A 23,948-nucleotide genomic window follows, 5' to 3' on the forward strand; every position below is an offset into this window, starting at 1 on the left:
TAGGTGGAATTGACAGAGGGCCATAACTGCTTGGTAAGTTGCAATCCTAACACCAAAAAAGGAAGAAGAGAATACCTTTCTTCCTAGGGAATCAGTCTTTTTCCCCTCCCTATCAGCAGGAGTGGAATGTGCTTGTCTAGAATTCAAACAGCCACCCCCAGAAGCAAATTAGGTACAAGGTATATGTGAAAATATGAAAACCCTTCCAAAGGCATCTGAGCTAATCTGTCTCCTAGGCTTGCAGGCATGGATAGTTTTAGCAGGTTGCAGTAGACCATCAAGGACTGGAACGACATCCTACTTTTGGAAGTAGCCCTAAGAATATCAAACACCGGGTGGGAGGTTCCCTCCACAGATACTAAAGGTAAGTTCACTGTGGACACCATCTGATCCAGCAGGTCATGAAACCGCAGAGCATCCTCAGAAGGGGAAGAGGCAGAAGCCATTCCGTCATGCCTGTCTGGTGACAAATCAGGATTGTAGTCTGTGTCCGCACACTCTTGTTCAAAAAGAGGCAATATCTCATCATCTTCTTCAGATAGAGTATCAGGCACCATTGTCTGAGATGCAGATAGATCCAGTGGAATCAGATTCAAGGATTTCTCTGCTGCCAGACTCTCTACAGATGAAGCATCACCACTCTATCCATACCTATAACAACTGAAAAATTACTGTAATAGCCCTGTAAAAAGCTATGAAGCCCAGGACTGTCAATTTCCCCAGAAACTGGGATTCCAGAACATACTCATAGGAGGGGGACCAAAACTAGGCATGAACGAGGAGAAAACAAGTTTCTTTATTCATCTTCTAGCCTCCTCTGGATATGGATCAGGCCTCAGATTCGCAATGGAACACAGTGAAGACAGCAAAGGACCTTGAGGGAGGACAAAGAAATAGAGAGCAAGCTCTTTGAGATGATCCTATAGGAGTTTTAGGAGGAGGAGGTATAGACAGATCAAGAGAAAGCATAATAATCTCCCCTTCTCTCCATTTTTCCAATGAAAATGACAGACCTCAGAACAGGCAAAACAAGTCTGTTTCTCAAGAGCTGTTTCTTAGGCTTGGTCTATACTATGAGTTTATTTCAAATTTAGCAGCGTCAAACTGAATTAACCCTGCACCTGTCCAAACAACGAAGCCCTTTATTTCGATATAAAGGACTCTTAATATCAATATCTGTACTCAACCCCGACGAGGGGAGTAGCACTGAAATTGGTATTGCCATTTCAAATTAGGGTTAGCGTGGCCGCAATTTGATGGTATTGGCCTCCGGGAGCTATCCCACAGTGCACCATTGTGACTGCTCTGGACAGCAATCTGAACTCGGATGCACTGGCCAGGTAGACAGGAAAAGCCCCGCAAACTTTTGAATTTCATTTCCTGTTTGCCCAGCGTGGAGTGCTGATCAGCACAGGTGACCATGCAGTCCCAGAATCAAAAAAGAGCTCCAGCATGGACCGTACTGGAGATACTGAATCTGATCTCTGTATGGGGAGATGAATCTGTTCTATCAGAACTCCGTTCCAATAGATGAAATGCCAAAACATTTGAAAAAATCTCCAAGGCTATGATGGACAGAGGCCACAACAGGGACTCCACACAGTGCTGAGTGAAACTTGAAGAGCTGAGACAAGTGTACCAGAAAGCCAAAGAATGAAATGGACGCTCACAGAGGGAGGGGCAACTGACGACTGTAGCTATCCCACAGTTCCCGCACTCTCCGAAAACCATTTGAATTCTTGGCTGAGCTCCCAAAGCCTGAAGGGTCAAAAACATTGTCGTGGATGGTTCAGGGTATATGTTATCACCCGCTTCCTCCCCCGACTCCACCCTCCATGAAAGCAAAAGGAAAAAAATCCTCTCGTCTTTTTTTGATGTCACTGTATGTCTACTGGCAGACGTGGCGCTGCACCGCTACACAGCAGCATCCCCTTCCTTTCCCTTGCGGACGGCAGATGGTACAGTAGGACTGATAGCCATCATCGTCGTCCCGTGAGTGCTCCTGGTTGGCTTCAGTGAGGTCGGCCGGGGGCGCCTGGGCAAAAATGGGAATGACTCCCAGGTCATTCTCTTCTTTAAGCTTTGTCTAATGGAGATTCGCTCCTGCCTGGAATATCATAGCAACTGTAGGCTGCCCTCCCCTTCCCCCTTTGATCTCTGCTTGCAGAGGCAATAAAGTTCAGTGTTGTTATTCATGCATTCTTTATTACTTCATCACACAAATGGGCGGATAACTGCCACGGTAGCCCAGGAGGAGTGGGGGAGGAGGGAAGCAACGGGTGGTGTTGTTGCAGGAGCACCCCCTAAAATGGCATGCGGTTCATCATTTCTGTGGGATGTCTGGGGCTCTGATCCAGAGCGGCCATTTGTCTCTCTGGTTCTTTAGTAGGCTTGCCTGATATTCTAGGCAGGACTGACTCTCCATTAGACAAAACTTAAAGAAGGGAATGACCTGGGGAGTCATTCCCATTTTTGTTCATGCGCTCATGACTGACCTCACCGAGGCCGGCCAGGCCCATGACAGCAGCAGATGGTACAGTATGACTGGTAACTGTCATTATCAACTTGCAAGGCAGCAGATGCTACAGTAGGGCTGGTAACTGTCTCTGCTAACTTGCAAAGGCAAAGGGATGCTGCTGTGTAGCGCTGCAGTACTGCATCTGTTAGCAACATCCAGCAGATAAACGGTGACAGTGGAAAAAGGCTGCTTGGGCTCCATGGTTGCCTTGCTATGGCGTCTGCCCAGACAATCCACGGAAAAGGTCACGAAAAGATTGTCTGCCATTGCTTTCACAGAGGGAGGATTGACTGATGACATTTACCCATAACCACCCGCGACAAATTTTTGGCCCCATTATGCATTGTGATCTCAACACAGAATTCCAATGGGCAGGGGAGACTGCGGGAACTATGGGATAGCTACCCACAGTGCAACGCTCCAGAAGTCGACGCTAGCCTTGGTACATGTACGCACACCGCTGAATTAATGTGCTTAGTGTGGCCGCATGCACTCGACTTTATACAATCTGTTTCCAAATATCGGTTTCTGTAAAATCGGAATAATCCCGTAGTGTAGACATACCCTCATTTAGATCCGAGGAACGTTCAGACGTCAAATGGTGCACATAAAGCACCAAAGTAAAAATCCTCTTCAGAGCAGAAGATGGACTGGAACTGGAGCAGGGGTTGAGGCTGGAGACAAAGACTTAGATGGCAAAGGATCTGGTGAAATACTCAAATCCTTGAAACTGGAACCAGACTTGGTTTTTGGAGCCAGAGAGGCCCTGTCAGAACTGGATGGTTCTGACACGTGGAATCCAATTCTGCTAACAGCGGCCATCTTTTCCCAGTATTCTTCTTTGGAACTGACGCAGCCAGAGCCAACAGCATGGCTCTCAATTCTGTCACAGGTGATCTTCCCATCTCCATTAATGGTACCTTTCAAAGACCTGACTGCTTGAGAAACGGGACCCCAGAGCTGGACCTGATGAATGTTCCAACTGGAACCTTTAAACTGCTCTACCTTGCTGGAAGAACTCAAAGGAACTGAAAATGGCCTCTTAGACACTGGATCCAACGAATGCCTGGATCCAGAGGTGTTAGCCTCAAGTACCTTCTTAAGGAGAAGAACCTGTGAACTGTTTTACCACTCCTTGCACGCTCTGGGCATGGAAGTCCAGCAGATGGAACACCCTAAAGGAGAGTGGCCCTTTCCCAAGCACTGGAGGCATGTAGTGAGGTTCTCCAACACCAGGAAGACAGCAGGGCATAAAGCACATTTCTTGAATCCCCAGCTTCTTTTCATTTGGTTCCACCATAATCTGGACCTGAGCTACTAACTTAATTATCTATACTTATCACTGAACTACAAACTATGTTAAACAATTAACAGAACACAAAGAATAGATTTATTTGGTGTTGGTCCAGTTTTGAGCAGGGAGTTGGACTACATGACCTCCTGAGGTTCCTTCCAACCCTAATCTTCTCTGATTCCATGAGTGGGAAAAGAACAGATCTAAATGGACCAGAGAGGTTCACTTCCATCTTTGGCACATGGTTAGAAGAATGTTAGGCAGTAGAGGGCCCTTTACATAGCTTTTCCTCAGAATGTTCAACGACACTGAGCGGAGAGATAGCAGACAGCATGAGAGTGCTTTAACTGGACATTGCCTGGAGAAGGTTCTATTGTTAGGCACCACTAGGCAATGTAAGACCCCACAAGTGGGAATATGCATAGACACCCGAAGAAAGGGAAAAATCTGGTTTCAGTTAGACTAACAGTGTCCCCAAACAAAAGACAATCCGCTCTCTGACAGGTAAGAAAGTAGTACCAGTAACTTAAATCAGTAAAAAAAACAAACCAAAACACAGATGTTAGGCTATTAGCTTTCTTTATTACAGTACGTTGGGGATAACGTCAACTACTAAATTAGCTCAATTATAAGGAAAAATATTTCTAAAATATAAAGAAATCTAGTATTAAAATTAATACTTTAGCTGTTTCTCCAGCCACCAATGGACAGAGTAAGTCCATAAGTAGCAATTCTACTCAACGCAGTAAAAAAGATTAAACTGTGATTATATAGGCACAGGAGTTTTTCCTGAACTGGATTTATTTCTTCCATTCCACTGATTTCAGGCAGAAGTTCGCCGGCAGAAGAACCCATCATTTTCTGCAAACAAGCCCTGTTCTGCAGCAACATCTCTAAATTATGAAGCAAGGGAAAGGGACATTTTAAGCCTCTCAAGTCTGTCTACTTCACACTTCAGGATCTGGACACCATTAATATAATCTTAGCTCAAATAGTATAAAATAATCAAGGACCAGATTGGAATACCCTTACTCATACAGTATTATCTTACTGTACAAGCAGTCCCGATGACCTCAGTAAGCCTAGTCATAGTGTAAGGTTCTATATTAAAAATGAAAGTTATCATTCTTGTCTTTATTAATATATAGCACTAAAGCTCAGCTACTAGTCAGCAGCTTTGTTTTAACTATTGAAAAGCAAGCTTTTCTAGTATACACACTATCAGGGGCACATGGCATTTTTGTTATATTTACAGCTGATGCTGAAAAGCAAGATCCCCTCAGACACACTACTTATATAATTTAAAAAAAAGATACTTCATTTTATATACAAAGCAAGTCATACCACACAACAAAGCTAAATGTTATCTCATGTGTTGTACTCCATTTCACTCCATACTAACTGCATCCAATAAACAGGGATTAGCTAAAAGAATCTACACTTTGTGTAGGCTGAAAACATGTAAATCCAAATTAACTGAAGCCATCATGAGTAATTTGTTAGTTTATTCTCCACACTACCAACCCTAAAATCTCCTTTATAAACAGTAAATGTAAGGCTTTATTCCCCTAGTTTGAAAACATTTCACTATGTGCCTCACCCAATCCTCTACAGATGTTCTATGCCTATCACAGTCTAGTCATCAGATGCAGCTTCAAAAACAAATGCCAGTTGGCTTCACTCCATTCCACCAATTGAATGGAAAGTTTTCCTAAATGCAAATAAGTATCTTGCCATGTTTAGGATTAAATCATGGGCCAAACCAATTATTTTTATGTTTTACATACGAGAGTCAAAGTCAAAGAAAACAATTGGAAGGTGAAACAAGGAGAAAACAGGGTTACTCACCGTGGAGTAGTAACTGTTGCCTTTTCTGTGTGCAGCTCCCCCAGCAGAGCTGGGTAGTTTCCTGGAGATGCCAAGAGAGGTTAGCTAGCCCTGCCCCTCATTGTATGACATCACAACCTTACACATTCAAAAGAACTGGTCCTCTCTCATCTCTGACCTTCAGAATGTCTTGAGTGAAAAAGATACTACAGAAGCTCGTACAACAGTTGTGTCAAAGAGGGAGGAGCGATACAAGCCCTAATCAAGCTGTATTTCAAAAGGAAAAATGGGGTCTCAGTGAGTAACCCTGTTTGCTTTCCCAAAAGAGCTGCTACTCTTACTAAGCAGTACTTAGGCTGTGGAAATGGGAAGCTAGAGAGGAACACAACCAAACAGCAGTGAAAGATGTCTTAACCCTTTAACACTTGAGAGCATGATAAATAGACTGTACTGGAAAATTTTGATTTACAGCATCATGAGCTTACATAAAAAAGGAAATTAAGTTATTTATAACCGCTAAGAATGTTTCAAAGACCCCATGAGCACAATAGGAGATTGGGTATGTAGAACTGTTATGTACACAAATACTGTGTGTGAGGACAATCATCACACAAAATGTTATATTCTGCAACCAGGGTATAAACCACACACCACTGAAGATTTTGACTAACTATTCAGGACCCTAACTCACCAGCACTACAGAGATACTAAATCCCTCAGGATTTTTCACTCAACCACAATACTCCTGTGCTAGGTGGGGTGAAAGCTGCCCAGATCACCTCCTTCCATTTTCTATCTGGCCTGGAGTAGAACTCACAAGTCACCCCAGTCCATCAAAGTCAGATCAGTAACTCTTTTTTTTCTCTTACATTAAAAGACTAAGAAGTATGAATAGTTAAAGAGCATTTCTGAAACACTAACTTTACCAGATACAAAGAACATTTCAAAGGGAGAAAGTAGCACACGCTTATTTAGGCCAATGATTCATAAAATCCACTACTCTGCCTCTAACACCGGCCTATATCTGGCACTTCAGAAGAAAGAATGGAAAATCCCTCCCTCCTGCAAAAACTATGTTTCAGACAAAGGAGAAAGAAAGATGCCTTCTTGTACCCATAGCAATCTGCTTACAGCCTGAAGCCACTTACTTGTATGTCAGCTAGTATAACTTCAAATGGTGGCCATTAATTTATCTACCTCCTTTTTAAACACAGAAACGGTATTCAACTGACCTCCTGCAGTCATGCATTCTACATGGCAAATATGATGTGCATTAAGCAGCAGTTAATTTCTTTTTATTTATTTTATATTTACCTGTCAGTAATTTTTTCAGACACAATCTGCTCATGTATGAGACAGATTGTGCAGTTAAAATGGAGTACCCAGTATTTTGTTTTTGCTTAGGATGGGATTTCAAACATGCCTACGTGATTTAAATCAGGGGAAAGTCAATGGGACCCGTGCTCCTAAGGAATAAAAGGTGCCTTTCAAAATTCCATTCTTAAAAACTATAAGCAAAGGAATTACCTAGTTTTAGAAAAGCAAGTTTGATGCTCCAAGCTACATGTTGGCATTGGTGGACTTTTTTATTTTTTTAACCAACCCTGTAGTTGAAAGACAGGTGCTACTACAGTCATTAAAGGATAACAAGGGATAAAATAAGACAAAAATTGATAAATAATCAGGCATGAAAAAAAGGCCATGGATTCTGAGCCTATGAAATCAGAGGAACACTTAATACATCTGATTATTACTCCTGGGTGCTAAGAGTATAGTTTGAAGTCATTGGGCTGCTTCTATTAACTTGACATTGAGAAAAATAAAATCAGAAACAGAACTAGACAAACTCACAGCAAATTAAGATAACTGAAAATGGGTCAAAACAGTTCTCACAGAAAACATTTCAAAACACGCAAGTCATTTCTAGAAAGAAATCACTTGCAGTAACTATAAAAACAGTTTTTAAAGAAACATCTTTTAAACAAGCTAGGGTGTTGGTATAATAGAGAGTTTCACCCATCAACAAGCAAAAAGGAATTATGCGTTAATAGGGTCCACAGTAACTCATTCTCATAGGACAGCTACTGAGGAAGAGTACTCCTAAAGTCAGGGAACCAAGAATAGGAATCAATCCTAAACACTTGCAATGCAAGAGGAAAGTCTTTTATCTGTCCAGCCGAATAAAATATTAGTTTAAAAAACAAGACAAGTGAATTTATTAAGCCCTAAAACCAATTTTTCTTTGTAAAAAAGGTTAAGCAGAACTGCTTACAAGTGTTATTTTAAAGATGGCAGTCCTCTAGATAACTACTATTTTTGCACAAAGAATTAAATGTTCATAGTAAGAAAAATCTGTCACATGTAAAATCTGGCAATTGTATATGAAAATAAATGGTAATTATAACAGGAAATTCTGACCTTATTGCAAATGGCTGCTCCTTCTGTTACAGAGCCTATGACACTTTTATCTGGATGGATGATTTATAATTTTTATAATTAGTTTTCCACTTTTTACCTTTATTTAATCTAAAAACTTACTTCCTTACACAATTAGAACTCCTCTTTTTTGTAACACTGATAGTTAAAAATATGACTGACTGAATTATATTAATGAAATTTAAGAAAGCATGGCTCATATTAATTAGCAATACAATAAAAACATAAGAACGGCCATTCTGGGTCAGATCAATGGTTCATCTAGCTCAGTATCCTGCCTTTCGACCGTGGCAAATGCCAGATGCTTCAGAAGGAATGAACAGAACATGTAACCATCAAGTGATCCGTATCCAATAGAAAAGGTAATTGGAATGTAGAAAAGAAGTGTATTTGCTTAATGTAGACCTGGAACAAAGGGAACATTTGTGAAAACAACAAAGATACTAGTGTAGGTTAAGGATCGAAGATATCTTCATAAGATTGTAAAATTGTATTAGAAAATAGGCACAATATGAAAAGTGTGTCAACCACAAAGTAAATACCTATAATAGACGCTTAATGTACCATAGAGAGATGTTAAAAGAATACCACAACCTAGGAGTGTCCACCGGGCAAACGAGAAATTATTTCTGGTATGTTTGCAAGAGTCACACGTGAGGGTTGACATTAAATCTTAGTCAAAGTTGTTGGAGAAATTAAATGGCAATTTCTGTTGAAATAAAACAGACCTTCAGGTTTGCTTTGAGACAACTTCTGTTTGTCTCCAAACAAGCTGAACCCATAAAATCACCAGGTACCATAGGTCCCCATTAGAAGATATCTGGTAAGAAGTAAATCAATCAATATAAGGTTCTTGGTGAAGTCTTCAACTTTTCTGAGTTAGGTACCATCAGCCTAAGTGTCCCTTTTCTCATTTTTGCAGCGTAAAAGCCAATAGACCACAGACAGATTACTAACAGTAATACTATAATCTAACTGACAGGCTTTCCTTTTGTACCTACCTAAAGTTCAGATACTACTTACAGTTCTGAACATAGAGCTACGGGTTAAATTTTATGAAATATCCAAGTTAAAATAGTTATAAAGTTTAATTGCAGTTAATGTTATTGTTTTAAAGTTGTTTAGTATTAGTAAAATGTTACGGTGCATATACATGCTCATAAGTACAGAAGAAACATGTTTTAATAATTAAGTATTAAATATTAATCAAATTGTTTATTGTATCAATCTTGTTTAATGCAGAAGTGCTTGATTTGAAATGGAAGAGAATATTTTAGTGTTTGGAATTGGAATGTTGATTTGATAATGAACCCTGGAAGTTGTTTTGTGTAGAACAAAATTGAGATAAAGTTTCCAATATGTGAGGCTGGAATAAACTCACTTTGCATTAAAGTTAGCTACAAGTAAATGAAAAATTAACTTTAAGCTTCATGATCAAAGGAATTTAAGAGTATTGTACATATACACACACACACACACACACACACACCAGATTACAAACAGATTCATAGCTTTTAAATGTTACAAACATTGATAGAAAACAGAATTAGATGATTTAGAATAATTCTGCTGGCACTGTGTTTTCAATTAACAACAAGAATCATGAAATTATAACAAGAATTAAAGAATCAGCTGAAAGATAAAAGCAGCCTCACTTGAAGATCAGATCCTGAGCAAAGAGCAGTGTTAGTCCGGATCCAGACAGCAGCTACCCACTTCCTATAAAAGCAGTCCTGAAACGTAACCTTCCTCTCACCAAGAGAAGAATATTTTTAACCAAGCGGTACTAGTTCCAAATCCTAACCAAAATTACCTCGAGAAAGAGAGACTTTCCTGAAGACTGAAGACACCAACAAGCAAGCAAGCCAGCCTACCTTATCCTACCTAAGCAAAGCAATATTTGTCACTTCAAATTCCATTGGTAAGCCCTGCCCACCAAGGGAGGGCAGGATTTTGGCTCAGGAAAACAGAAGGTGCTACTTTTCTAAATTGTTAGAAAAATTGGAATTAAAACCTTTGTTCCATAAACCAGGCCACTGTGCTGATAAGATCTACATTCTAGAGGGAACAGACTTAATAACCCAAGCAACTTCCATAGTTCCAGATAAGAAAAGAAAAGTTGTACTAAATATAAGAAAGAAAAAATTGTATTTAATAGCGTTAAGGTCAGGAAATGTTTACTAGGACGTGGTTTCTACTTAAAATGTAGGTTGATGTAACTACAGTACTCGGGGGGGGGTGGATTTTTCCAACCTAATCACTAGTGTAGTTATAGCTGAGCTGAAAGAAGAATGCTTCCATTAACCTATCTACCCTCACTCAGGGAGGTGGTTTTCCTACAGTGATGGACAAAATCCTTCCTTTGTGTAGACTGAATCTGCACCAGGGGGTTATGCCAGCATAGGTACAGTGCCATAGCTATGATTCTATAGTCCCCATAGTGTAGACATGGCCTAGGACAGAAATATAACTGAGTCACAGGTTCTGAGAATTAAGTTTTTCTATGCATTATTTAATTGCTGTTTTAATAAACACTGTATTTTCAACGCAGAACCTGCTCATCTTTTGGTGTTTTTTAAAACCAAGTTGGCTACCACTGAGCTCTTAAAGTTAGGTTGGTTAATTGCTTAGAACAACATTAATAGTCCATATTCATTCTGCTGTATGTTACATACTTTTAAATTGTGATTTGCAGCATTATATGTATGGTGATAGGTTATATTGATTTTTTCTTGTTAAATTGTTTTGGAATGCCAATGAGATATTAGCTTCATTGACCATTTTGGTTTTAACACACTGATATAATATTAATATTTTTTACTTTTGAAACATGTTAGGTTACACACTATGTAATTAATATGGTGTAACCTAAGAGCTATTGGTATCCATTTGGTCTTGTATTGTAATCAATTTTGACTATTGTGTTTAGTTTTAGAAAGTTTAAGTGATTTTAAGAGTTACTATACTGAACTTTCTTCAGTTTACTACTATGTTTGTGATACTGATTTTCAATCATGGTGTTAAATTTTGCTTGTTACATTTGACTGTCAATTGTTTAAATTAATGTTTTTAATCAATTTTTCCATTTCTTTACAGGGTTTTTATTTTTTTTAAACTCAATTATTTACCTTCTATACTGTGTAAATCATTTGCATATGTTACCATTTAGTTAATTTTAGAGGGATCTTTTTTTCCTAAATAATAAGCCTTATTTCAAAGTCACATTTCTTTGTTTATCTGGTTGGCATCCTCTAATCCAATGTGGGACCATCTCTTTCTGGGAGAGTCACAAATTCATGATCAGATAGCTCCATCTGTTGATTTTCTTTTCCCGGAACTAGTCCTAAGAGTAAGTTGGTTAATACTTTTATTTAATCATTTATTGCTTCTCATAATGGTTAACCTTGATAATTTTTGGTAATTTTAATTTTAAAACAACCTGGTACTCAATATTTTGAAAACCGCCACTTTAACTTCCACATTACACTTGTTTTTTTGTACCCGTATAGCTACATTAACTTAGTTCCCTTGATGCTGAACTGGTGCAAACCTCTAATGTAGACAAAGTGTGCCAGAAAAAGAGTGGTCCGCAATAGTACATTATCCTATTTCAAACCCTAGTAAGGTGCAAAATGCCAAATCACTTTTTACACCAGTGTAGCACCTCTTCACTATAGGTCCACCGCAGATCAGCTATACTGGCACAGAGAATCCCCAGTGTAGACAAGCTCTTGAAAGCATTGCAGGCAATATTTTTATTCTCTCTGTAAAATGCTATGCACAACTACCGATCTGTACTAAATATTAGGCAGGCCAGTACAGAAGCTTAAGTTTAGGATGATGGCCATGTATGTGCTCACCTTAATATGTACATTTTGTGTTGAAGAACTTCTGAACACTGTGATATTACAATAAGGAATCCACTAAGCTAGTTTGGGTATTTAAAAGCATTTTTGCAAAAATTTGCACCGAATTTTTCCAGATACAAGTGTTACAAACTTCAGTGACTGTCTGCTTGAAGATACATATGTGGCCTGATCTTCAAAGCTGGTGAAAGGAGCTGAGAGTGCTTAGCACTGCTGGGGAAAAAATAAAATATCAGGCCACTTCTTTTGGTCCCTCTATCTTGACACATCCAAGTTTGAAACCTGAAAATTACTTAGAGCTTCAGTGACTACAGGCTTTCCAGCATATCTAACAATGTGATCAATAACATTATTTAAAAAAGAAAAACAATAATGAACTCAATGCAATTATGACTGAACTTTTCACTGTTCTTGACAGTTAGCCTAACGTTAAGAGTTCCTGTACCCAATCCAGATGCAGATTTGTAAGGAGAACATGGGCCAGAAGAGACAGCATCAATACAATCTAGTGTGCAGAGCTGTATGTTGCCTCAGCAATTCAGATCATTCTCCTCCCTAAAGAAACCAGACCCTAAAGATGTTACATCTCCAAATTCTGTTGTCTGGTTTTTGTTTTGGGTTCCTTTTTGGTAGGGCCTATTATTCACATAAAATATCCTAGTATATAAGAATGCACATGCTGTAAAAAAAAAAAAAGGCATAAAAATGAAAGCTTATTATTATTTATTAACTTTATGTGCATTCTGGTATACTGCAATACTCTTCATGTCTTTCTTCTGGGAACAGATAATGTATTTTGACATGAAACTAAAACTAAAATGATTCCTGTATTTCTATCAGTCTTCACCCTTCCCCAGAAGCCTGGATTACATTTAGGATACTAGTGCACAGCATCAAACACTCAGCTTTTATTAATTAAAGTGAAGGGGAGAATTATATGGGGCTATTTAGATAAAGGAAGGGCTCATTTTGGAGGGCAGACTTCAAGAGCTCTAAGTTAAGCCTTGAAAAGTGATGATTGAGAATTGTCTTAATCATGGATTTAATAAGACTCAATGGCATCATACAAGGATCTAGGGATAAAATCTGTTCACATGACAAGGCAAAGGTGTCACCTGAGGTCAACTAAAGGAAAAAAGACTTAGATGAAATGTCAAAAGCAGTCTCTTCATAAGGGTCATCAATATGTGAAATAGACTGCCAAAAGAGAGAGAGCATGAAGGAATTTGAGACTTGACAGACGTACAGAATAAACTAGTTACATTTACTGAGTTGTAAAATTCAGACACTGTGATGCAGAGAAATCTGGGATATCTGATTTCTGAGGCCACCAATTGTTTATATATGAACATTTTAAAAACATACATATTAGTTAACAATGCACACTTGTTAAACCAGAACAGGAAAAGGCAAAGCTTCCAAAAATATTGCAATAAACAGTAATTTAAAATTTCACTGGTAGACCAGGCCTCATCTGATTTGAAAAAGAGGCAAAAAAGCAAATATATGATAAGAAGAAAATCTCCCAGCAGGGACTTACAGTTATTGCCTGTGACAGAATGCGTGAACAGGTGAGTCTGCGCTCTGATCATTCTGACACAAATTAGCTTCCTCTCAGAGAGCTGACTGGAGCATCAAAATGTACTTAGTTAATCAGGATAGCAGGCTAGGTGAGCTAAAGCATTAATTAGCCCCTCACCTGAGGACTGATAAAAAGGCACAGGAAGGAAGTGTAAGGGAAAGAGCAGGGCTAGATGAGCTCAGAGTCAGAGAGCCCTCCAGGAAGGGAGACCTCTTCTACTCGTAGGCCCAGGGAGAAACACTGGGGATACCAGGGTCATTGAACCTAATTACTGCTGCACAAAACTGTAGTCTTGGTGGAGGGATCTGAAATAAACAGCATAGTGTGGACATTCAACCAATGGAGTCTGAGCGGTTTCTGTGATGCCAGACAGCAGGGATATAGAACTGCCCTGTTTCATTGGCCAACAGCACTAATTCCAAATCAGGAGAGAGACTAAACAATCAACCGCAATGTAAAGCCAAAACAGCCTTTGTCCATTTTCTGACCAACCAGTGTTGGCCTCAGCTCACTAAAGATTCTACTGAGGATCTTACCACCTAACAAAAGAAGCTTCCACTTTGATGGTGAATCAAATTAAAACTTCAATTCTAGAAAACAGAGCAGGGCCTAGGTATTGGGTGGGAGAGATAGTGAACAACTGCCCAACTGAGTTTATTTTTTATATATTTGTGTGTCCCACAGATAAAGAAGTTCCACTCCTGTGTCTATTTGACATCTTGTGGACTAGATTGTGGCTAGTGCGTAATAGTGGTGGAACCACTTAATAGGTCTTTCTTCCTCTTCCGTGACCCAGTGGAAAAGGCAGCCTCAGACTCAATCCTTGCACTCCTGGCCAGTGTCTAATACTGAAGCACCTCAAGGAAGGAGGACAGCAACAGGGTGTGGTGGGACTCATGGCCCCACTGTCCTCCCACGCTGGCCAATAGAATAGGACCAGGACAATTCCACACCTTCCCAAAGGGTTCTGTAGCTCCCATTCTGGTATGGACTCGCAGGGCAACCCAGAGGATTCAGGGGGTCTGGGGTCTTCGGTGGCAGGAGTCCTTCCACTCCGGCTCTTTGGGGCACTTCAGCAGCGCATCCCAGAGCAAGTGAAGGATCCGCCACCAAATTGCCGCGAAGACCCAGAGCGGAAGGCGCCCTCACTGCCAAATTGCTGCTGAAAACTCAGAGCGGAAGAAGCCCTCGCCGCCAAATTGCCGACAAAGATCAGGAGCGGAAGAAGCTCCAGGTCTTCGGCAGCGGATCCTTCACTCACTCCGGGTGCGTTCGGCAGCACTGAAGGACCTGCTGAAACCTCTCGTGGGGGCCCGGGGCAAATTGCCTGCCCTCTGGGCAGCCCTGTGGACTCCCACTCCCAGAGGCTTGCTGTTTGCGCGGAGCACTTCAGCGCTCACTTTGCAACCCAGTGCAAGCTCCAGGTATAAAAGCCAGAATAGAGCGCTATGTGTTGTAAAGAGTTCTTCAGCCTCTTGTGAAAACAGAAGGAACACATTTTAACTCATTATTATATTTAAATTTCCATATTTCAACATTTTTCAAAAGAGAGGACATGATCCCAACAATAGCACAATGAACAGATTTAAAGCCTGAACTACTAACGTGCAACAGGAATACATTCCTTCACTTTCACAATTATAATTTACTGTAGTGAGAATATATATTTTCTGAAGTCCACAGTACACAGGTGCTGGTAGCCAGGTTCACTTCTGGTCTTACATATTTGCATGGGTATTCAGTAACCTAATCGGAATGGAACTAATCTGCTCTTTTAATGTAATAAAAGACCTCAAAATTCAATTTCTGACCTTTTCTGAAGTTAACATCCCATTATAAAGACTATGGGAAGCTCAGAGCCCTGATGGCTTTATTCTTTCAGGTTGTCTGGTAAGAATCTGAACAAGACAGGAGTACACTGGCTTACATTGTACGTATTTTCTTTGTGATGAGGCAAAATACAAAAATTTTAAATGAAAGTCTGAACACTGAACAATTTTGACATGAGGGAAACAGCTCGTTTGATCCAGGGTGTGCGCTTGGGGGAGGGGAAGAGTCACAACCTGAGAGCCAGTAGATCTGCTCTCTATTCCTGACTCTACCACTGTCTCACTATATAATTTTGAGCAAGTCACTTCGCCTTTCTGTGCTTCACTTTCCCCATATGTATAATGGTGACAATGATACAATGCTGATTACCTACCTTCATAAAGTATATTAACATCTATGCATGAAAAGTGTACATGTTAGATATTTAAGATGTGAAGTAATACCTAAGTATTTATATAACCACAAACCTGAAATAATGCATTTTCCTTAGTGCCATTAGATAAGGTTTTTTTCAAAGAATTCACCGGAAAAAAAAAATCTGGCTTAGAATTCACTGTGCAATAATAAAAATAAGAATAGGAATACTAAATTAAATATTATAATGTTTAAAAGTATAGTACTAAAAATATATTACTAATAATATTTTAATACTTACAGGTGAGCTATCCTCTCTCCTTTTAGAGGAGGTAGAATGTTCCCCGAACCAATTAGGCAGTTGTGCACTATAGTGAGACACTGCTGTACATCATCTCTGGAAGTCAAAGAAGTTAACATTTAAGTAAAAAATTTTAATGTTAGAAAATTTTAAGCGAAGACTATTTATTTTCTTTTTGTCAAATTTTTTTAATAAAGATGTTTATTCTTGGCTAATCTTAGAAACTTATCCCCACTAGAAATGCTCTGCAGGCAAGTCATTCGTTTCTGATCCTCTAATTCATTAATCTTAAAGACCATTTCATAAAATAGCCTTTCATGAGACATCTCCATTCACAGAACCCTAACCCTCAATAGTTTAGTTTTCTGAATTATTTATTTTGCATACCATCGTGAAATAGTGAGGGAAATCTGCAGCACAAGATGAAGAGTCTAATTTAATGCACAGATAATACTGATTTTTCCAAACCCCAAACATTATCTGAAAATTTTATCTGGTCCTATATTCAAAGTCTGTACTGAAACTCACATTTCTTTCTTTCTTTTTTTTTTTTTGGGGGGGGGGAGGAGGAGGGCGCGGTGGGGGAAGGACAATTCACCCCACTGTGAACAGGAGACAGTGAATGAAAGTTTTCTTCAGTACATAAAATGTTCTATTGTGAAGGGGATCATTTTCCCAGGAAGATTTTTTAAACAGTGTTAATGTTTTGCTATCTCTGTGCTACTGTAGATTTTGAAGAGCAAAATAATTTTTTTCTTACTATTGGTAATAAGTGGCCTTCTAAAATCAAAACTTAGACCGCTTCCATCTATTAGGGGACCTCCGTATTACATTGTAAATTTACATTAGTTACAAAGTTAGTCCTCTGTCCTTTTATTAAAAAGGCTTGTGATGAGCACAGTTTATACATTTTAAAATAATTTCTGGCACTGTTTTTTGAATTCCTAACTAATTTTTTGGGGAAGTGCTCCTTGATTACAAAATTCTTAACTATTATGCATTAAATGTGAAGAATCCTTAAATGTTTTTAAACATTGATGTCTACATTTGAATGTTTTATTCATCTTCACCTGTATGACTCCATTATAAAATGCCAGGAAATATTTATATTAAGGAAATTAACTAAGATAGAACACCTCATGACTGACTTTTGGATATGGCTTAAGCATAAACTGCCAAATATGTACTTTTATTTCCAGGACAACTATCCACAAAAAAATGTGATCTCTAGTTCTCGGACAATGGAATCAAACTATTGGAGTTGGCAACTTCAGGAGAAAAAGGAACTCAAGTACTAACAAATTTCAAACATCTCTGTACCTGGATACATAGCACTCATACAGGATCCACCTCTAACCCTTACCTACCAGCCACCCACAATACCACTAAAGGCCTCTATTGGGTCTGTTGCCCTGTTTTCCCTCTCATTTTCGAGTTCAAGCTCTTGAATTTATTCCCCTGCTACTGCTATTTTTCCCCCCTCAATATTTAATAATTGTGAGAGCCTATATACCCTGACCAAGACAGAGGCCTCATCATGCTACACACTATATAAACAGATTCAGAGATGGTCCCTGCTCTGAAAAGCTTACAATATAAATAGAAAAGGCAGACACAGGGGATATTTAACCAGAGAAATGGCTTGTAAATCCCATACTACTCTGGTTAGCTCTTTTTTAAAATATATTTTTGGCTGGAGTTCTGTAGAGAGATGATTGAAAGGAGCAGGTAAGAGGCAGCCAGTGGTTGTGTGGATATATGAGAATGTGGGAATCCTCTCACAGGGACAGAGAGCTAGAGGGGCCACACATGTCTGTCTTCGTGAAGGACACCACTAAAAACTTAGTGCTTATCTTGAACAGAGAATACTACCTATGAGTTATAAAACTACATGTCCACGTACTTTAGTCTTTTAGAAGGAAGCTTAAATTGAAACAAAGACCGCTATGTTCAAGGACTTTTACATTGTGATGTTTCTGACTATAGTTCAAAATGCCCAGAGACTTCAGAATTTACAGATGTTTTACAGATGTCAGGAAAAATATTTCAGGAAGTCACATGGCAAAGCATCACCACGGTGTTTGCTTTATTTTATTATTTTTTAAATGTTTACAGTGCCTATTACTCCTGGGGGAATTCTGCACCACTGCACACATGCATAATTCACGTGCTGTACATATTTTTATTTTTTTCTGCGGAAAATAGCTTCTGTTGGAAAGTTGCTGGAGTTCCGCCTTTTGCTCACCAGAGGGCGTGATGGCGCTAAAACAGAGCACCCACTCCCAGCCAGCCCCAGCTACCATAGGGAAGAGAAAGAGCCTGCACTGCCTTCTTCACAGCACCTGTCAGGCCAGGTCAGGAGACAGGGGATATGGGGAGACAGCACAGGGAAGATGGAGCTTCCGGAGGTCACAAACAAGGGCTAGTAGGGGAGGACAGACTGGGGCAAGGGCTGAATGGAGGTACAGGGCCACCAGAGGGGACATCAGGGGAGGGGGTGCAGGGCCACATGTGGGAGGGGGATGGCTGAGTGGGGGCACAGAAATACATGGAGATGAGGAGAGGGGGCTGGCTGAGGGGGTGCAGGGCCACATGGGGATGGAAAGTGGGTGTCTGAGTGGGGGTGGACACATAGGGACTAGGAGTGCAAGGACACATGGGAAAAATGGGAACAGAGGCAGATGTAGCTGACTGAATGGAAGAGGCTAAGGGTCAGCCCGGATTTGCATGGGGGAAGCTCCCTAACAATCCCTCTCCCTCTCCAAACCTGTTCCATTCTTCTCCCACTCATACCTAACAACCCTCCAGGTTTACTCCCAGGCTCCTTCCCTCTCCCTCAGCTCCTCCATCGCCCAACTCCCCCAAGCCTTTGCACTGCTTCTGAGGGGTGCGGGAAATATGGTTCTGTATTGTAGTTTAAATGAATTACTCAAAATCCTGTCTTAATATGCCAAGTAAGGAATCTATCTGTCAAAAAACTGTCCTGAAACTGTATTGTTGTCTGTACTGTTACAGATACGCTTGCTGACCGGTATTTTGAAATAAATTACCAAAATAATTGAAACTGGTATGATTACTTGTGTTATTTTGACCAATAAAATATGCAGAATTTTAAAATATCGTGTGCGGAATTTTAAATATTTTGGTGCAGAACTTCCCCAGAAGTAGCCTATGCAATAGATGCTAGCCTATGAACATAAGAAATGCAAAGTGAAGCTACTAATATATATGGATAGAGTCACCTAGCGTATCCCACATGATACTACTGACCTGGACATTTCTTGTTTTCCATTTGCATAGTGCTCTAGCTTGGTGAGCTCTGGCTGAAGAAAAGAATCCAGTAAGTAATAGGCAAAGGTTATTTCCTTAGACGAAGGAACATGCCATTGGATATTCAGGTTCCACAAGTCACCTGGTTTACCCCAGTCCTATAAGAACAAAAACAAAAAGCCATTTCTCCTTAGTAAAAATGTGAAGCAAAGATTCATTAAAAATTTAACAGATGTGAATAACAAATTCCAAATATACAACTACCCATAAGTAAAAATAACTGCCAGTTCAAGGAGTTAAATTTATACTCAAATCTAACTAGTAATCCCAAGGACAATACGAAAACTGCAACAAATATCTAGAATATAAAAAATATGCTTGCAAGGAATAACTCACTGACAGTTTTGATGTTCTCACTGAAGTAGATTGTTGCCATTTGACACAGTCATTCATTTACAAGTCTCAGATATACAAAATACCCGAAACTCTAACTCTGACTTTTGATCTTTCCATCAGAGGTCACCAAAAGATTAGCCTATTTGATCAGTTTTCAATCACTCACTCTTTTAAAACAATCCTGAAATTTGGTATACTAGGTCATTATAAAAAACAAATTTAAATTTTGGCATTCCCATCCCAGATCATCAAAAATTTAGTCTAATAATTTACAAAGCTTATTTGAATTCCCCTGTGGTGCAATAATGTTGTGTCTAGTTTGGAAAAATTAAGGTAATCTGAGGTCAACCAGATTTTAGCCAAGAAAGTTATCAAATGCAAATAAGTGAAGTCATGTTAACATAAAAGAAGGACATCTGCCAGATAGCATGACTTGAGAGAGATTCTGTAGAATCCAAGAGCCCCAGCCGTGGATTAGGTCCCCACTGTGGTAGGTGCTGTATAAACACAGCCCCTGACAACCTAAAACCTAAGTTATCTACCTACAGAAGAGATGCACAACGGACAATGACAGCACAAGTTTCCTCATATTCAGCTCAATATTTTTCTGGTGAAACCACTGTTAGGAACAAGAAGGTACTTCAGGCTCTATGGTCATTTAGTGTCTGACCTCTTGACCAAGACAAGACATTCTAACAAGGGTCCCAAATGCAATGTGGACACGTCCACTGGGGAATCCCATCTTATTTCACATAGAGCGAATAGCCATCATATTATAACTACTTTTAGGTCAGAATGGGTATGTACGTTTAATAAAGAAACCAGTATTTGCTTAAATCAAGATAAAAACCCTCAAAAGGCTCAGGAATTTGACACTCAGATTTGGAGGATAATTCTGTAGTTAAGTTTTGCATTAACACATTTTGGGATGACTCAGCAGATTAGAAGAGCTTTGTGTGGCAGCAACTCATACCTGAGATAGGAAGGGACCTGTTATTTTGTGATTTCTAGACAGAGTTCAGACATGGTACAGAATCAATGTACTTAAACACCTGTCTTTCCTTCAAATTCACAGACACCTGCTGATATCTGCTTATGAAGGCAAGAGCTCTAAATAAACTAACTGTCATATCCTTGGCAACTCTTCGCTAACACCCTCTTCATCTCCAGTTCTTGCCTATCTTCATGGTAAGATTACATTCTTAACTAACTGCATATTACTTCTAAAGCTTTTAGTTTGGTTGACCTCAGAAACAATCAGTAAAAAAGACGGTTACTCACCTTTGTAACTGTTGTTCTTCGAGATGTGTTGCTCACATCCATTCCAGTTAGGTGTGCGCGCCGCGCGTGCACGTTCGTCGGAAACTTTTTACCCTAGCAACTCCAGTGGGCCGGCAGGTCGCCCCCTGGAGTGGCGCCGCCATGGCGCCCAATATATATCCCTGCCGGCCCACCCGCTCCTCGGTTCCTTCTTGCCGGCTACTCCGACAGTGGGGAAGGAGGGCGGGTGTGGAATGGATGTGAGCAACACATCTCGAAGAACAACAGTTACAAAGGTGAGTAACCGTCTTTTCTTCTTCGAGTGATTGCTCACATCCATTCCAGTTAGGTGAATCCCAAGCCATACCTAGGCGGTGGGGTCGGAGCGAGAAGTCGCGGCATGGAGCACTGCAGATCCGAAGGCCGCATCCTCTCTTGACTGCTGGACCAGGGCGTAGTGGGAAGCAAAGGTGTGGACCGATGACCAGGTCGCTGCCCGACAGATTTCCTGGATGGGCACACGGGCGAGGAAAGCCAGCGACGACGCCTGCGCCCTGGTAGAATGCGCAGTCACACGGCCCGTAGGGACATGGGCCAAGTCATAGCAGGTCCTGATGCAGGACGTTACCCAAGAGGACAACCTCTGGGAGGAGATAGGAAGCCCTTTCATGCGGTCCGCTACTGCTACGAAAAGCTGGGGGGATTTGCGGAAGGGCTTGGTCCTCTCCACGTAGAACGCGAGAGCCCTACGGACATCAAGCGAGTGGAGCTGCTGCTCCCTGCCTGAGGAGTGAGGTTTCGGGAAAAAAACCGGGAGGAATATCTCTTGGTTGACGTGGAAGGCTGAGACCACCTTGGGGAGAAAAGCAGGGTGTGGTCTCAGCTGCACCTTGTCCTTGTGGAAGACCGTATATGGGGGGTCTACCACAAGAGCCCGGAGTTCCGACACCCGTCTAGCTGAGGTGATAGCTACTAGAAAGGCCGTCTTCCAAGAGAGGTAAAGCAGGGAGCAAGTAGCTAACGGCTCAAAGGGGGGCCCCATGAGCCGGGACAACACCAGGTTAAGATCCCAGGTTGGAGCAGGGGGACGGACGTTAGGGTATAAACGTTCCAGCCCCTTAAGGAATCTAGACACCGTCGGGTGAGAAAAAACAGAGCGACCATCCGCACCCGGGTGAAAGGTGGAGATAGCTGCTAGGTGGACTCGCAACGACGATATGGCCAGACCTTGCCCTTTGAGGGACCAAATGTAGTCTAAGATGTCGGCTACCGAAACTCCAATAGGGCGGAGATTTCTCTCCACGCACCAACAGGAGAAGCGCTTCCATTTGGCCAAATATGTCGCTCTTGTGGACGGCTTCCTGCTGCCCAAGAGCACCTCCCTCACCGGCGTGGAACAGCGCAGCTCAGAGCCAGTCAGCCACGCAGGAGCCACGCCGCTAGGTGCAGCGACTGCAGGTCCGGGTGACAGAGGGTCCCGTGCTCCTGGGTAATCAGGTCCGGATGAAGGGGCAGGGGAACTGGGTCGGCTATGGTCAGGTCCAGCAGCATGGAGTACCAGTGCTGTCTGGGCCATGCCGGGGCTACCATGATCACGTGAGCCCTGTCCCTGCGCACCTTCAGAAGGACCCTGTGGACCAAAGGGAATGGGGGAAACGCATAGTACAGGTGGGTCGACCACTGGATGAGGAAGGCATCCGCTATCGACCCGGGCTCCCTGCCCTGAAAGGAGCAGAACGCTTGGCACTTCCTGTTTCCCTTGGACGCGAAGAGGTCCACACGGGGATAACCCCACCTCCGGAAGATGGAGAGGGCGACGTCTGGGCGAAGGGACCACTCGTGGGACAGGAAGGATCTGCTCAATCGATCCGCCAGCGTGTTCCGTACTCCGGGGAGGAAGGAAGCCATGAGGTGAATGGAGTGGGCTACACAAAAGTCCCAGAGTCGTATCGCCTCGTGGCACAGGGAGGAGGATCTGGTGCCGCCCTGCTTGTTGATATAATACATGGTCGTCGTGTTGTCGGTGAACACCGCGACACAGCGACCCTGAAGCTGATGACAGAACGTTTGACAAGCAAGACGGACCGCTCTCAACTCCCGCATGTTGATGTGTAGCCCCACCTCCTCCTGGGACCACAGGCCCTGCGTCCTCAGGGTCCCTAGGTGGGCCCCCCAGCCGAGATCTGAGGCATCCGTTGTTAGGGACACCGAGGGCTGAGGTGGGTGGAAGGGGAGACCCGCACATAACACCGACTGGTCTAGCCACCAGCCGAGGGAATCTAATACCCTCTGGGGGATTGTGATTAACATATCTAGCGGCTGTCTTGTCGGCCTGTAATGACTGATGAGCCACAACTGGAGAGGCCTCATGCGGAGCCGAGCGTAATCGGTCACAAAAGTACAAGCCGCCATGTGGCCTAACAGGGTTAGACATGTCCTCACTGACGTTAAGGGGGCTGTCCGCAGCCGTTGCACGATCGCCGACAAGGCCTGGAACCGCTGCAATGGCAGCAAGGCCCTGCCTACAGTGGCGTCCAGGACGGCCCCGATGAATTCCACCCTTTGTGTGGGAACCAGGGTGGACTTGTCTGTGTTTACCAAGAGGCCCAGAGTGGCGAACATGTCGGTGATCACGCAGACATGGCTGCAGACTTGTTGTTCCGACGTGCCCCGAATCAACCAATCGTCCAGATACGGAAACACGTGGATACGACTGCGCCGAAGCTGCGCCACCACAACTGCCATGCATTTCGTAAACACCCTCGGGGCCGTGGACAAGCCAAATGGGAGGACTGCAAATTGATAATGAAGAGACCCCACAACGAAGCGAAGGAAACGTCTGTGACGTGGCCAGATGGCAATGTGAAAATACGCGTCCTGCATGTCGAGGGCGGCGTACCAGTCTCCCGGATCCAGGGATGGGATAATGGTCCCCAAGGATACCATGCGGAACTTCAACTTCACCAGGTACTTGTTGAGCTCTCGCAGGTCGAGGATAGGCCTGAGGCCCCCCT

At 41.9% G+C, this 23,948-nt stretch overlaps 1 protein-coding gene across 3 annotated transcripts in view; it reads right to left on the reverse strand.

Moving 5' to 3' along the window:
- PSME4 (proteasome activator subunit 4) overlaps nt 1-23,948 on the reverse strand; it is a 241,970-nt gene that overhangs the window by 111,493 nt on the left and 106,529 nt on the right. For all 3 annotated transcript variants that reach the window (XM_050951719.1, XM_050951720.1, XM_050951721.1), the window contains 2 exons: nt 19,279-19,436; nt 16,009-16,104 (listed from right to left, as the gene is read on the reverse strand). In XM_050951719.1, the coding sequence (XP_050807676.1) occupies nt 16,009-16,104; nt 19,279-19,436 (254 nt within the window). The remainder of the gene's footprint in view (nt 1-16,008; nt 16,105-19,278; nt 19,437-23,948) is intronic.

The sequence above is a fragment of the Gopherus flavomarginatus genome, chromosome 4 (assembly GCF_025201925.1).
Source record: "Gopherus flavomarginatus isolate rGopFla2 chromosome 4, rGopFla2.mat.asm, whole genome shotgun sequence".
In the NCBI taxonomy this organism is placed as follows: domain Eukaryota; kingdom Metazoa; phylum Chordata; order Testudines; family Testudinidae; genus Gopherus; species Gopherus flavomarginatus.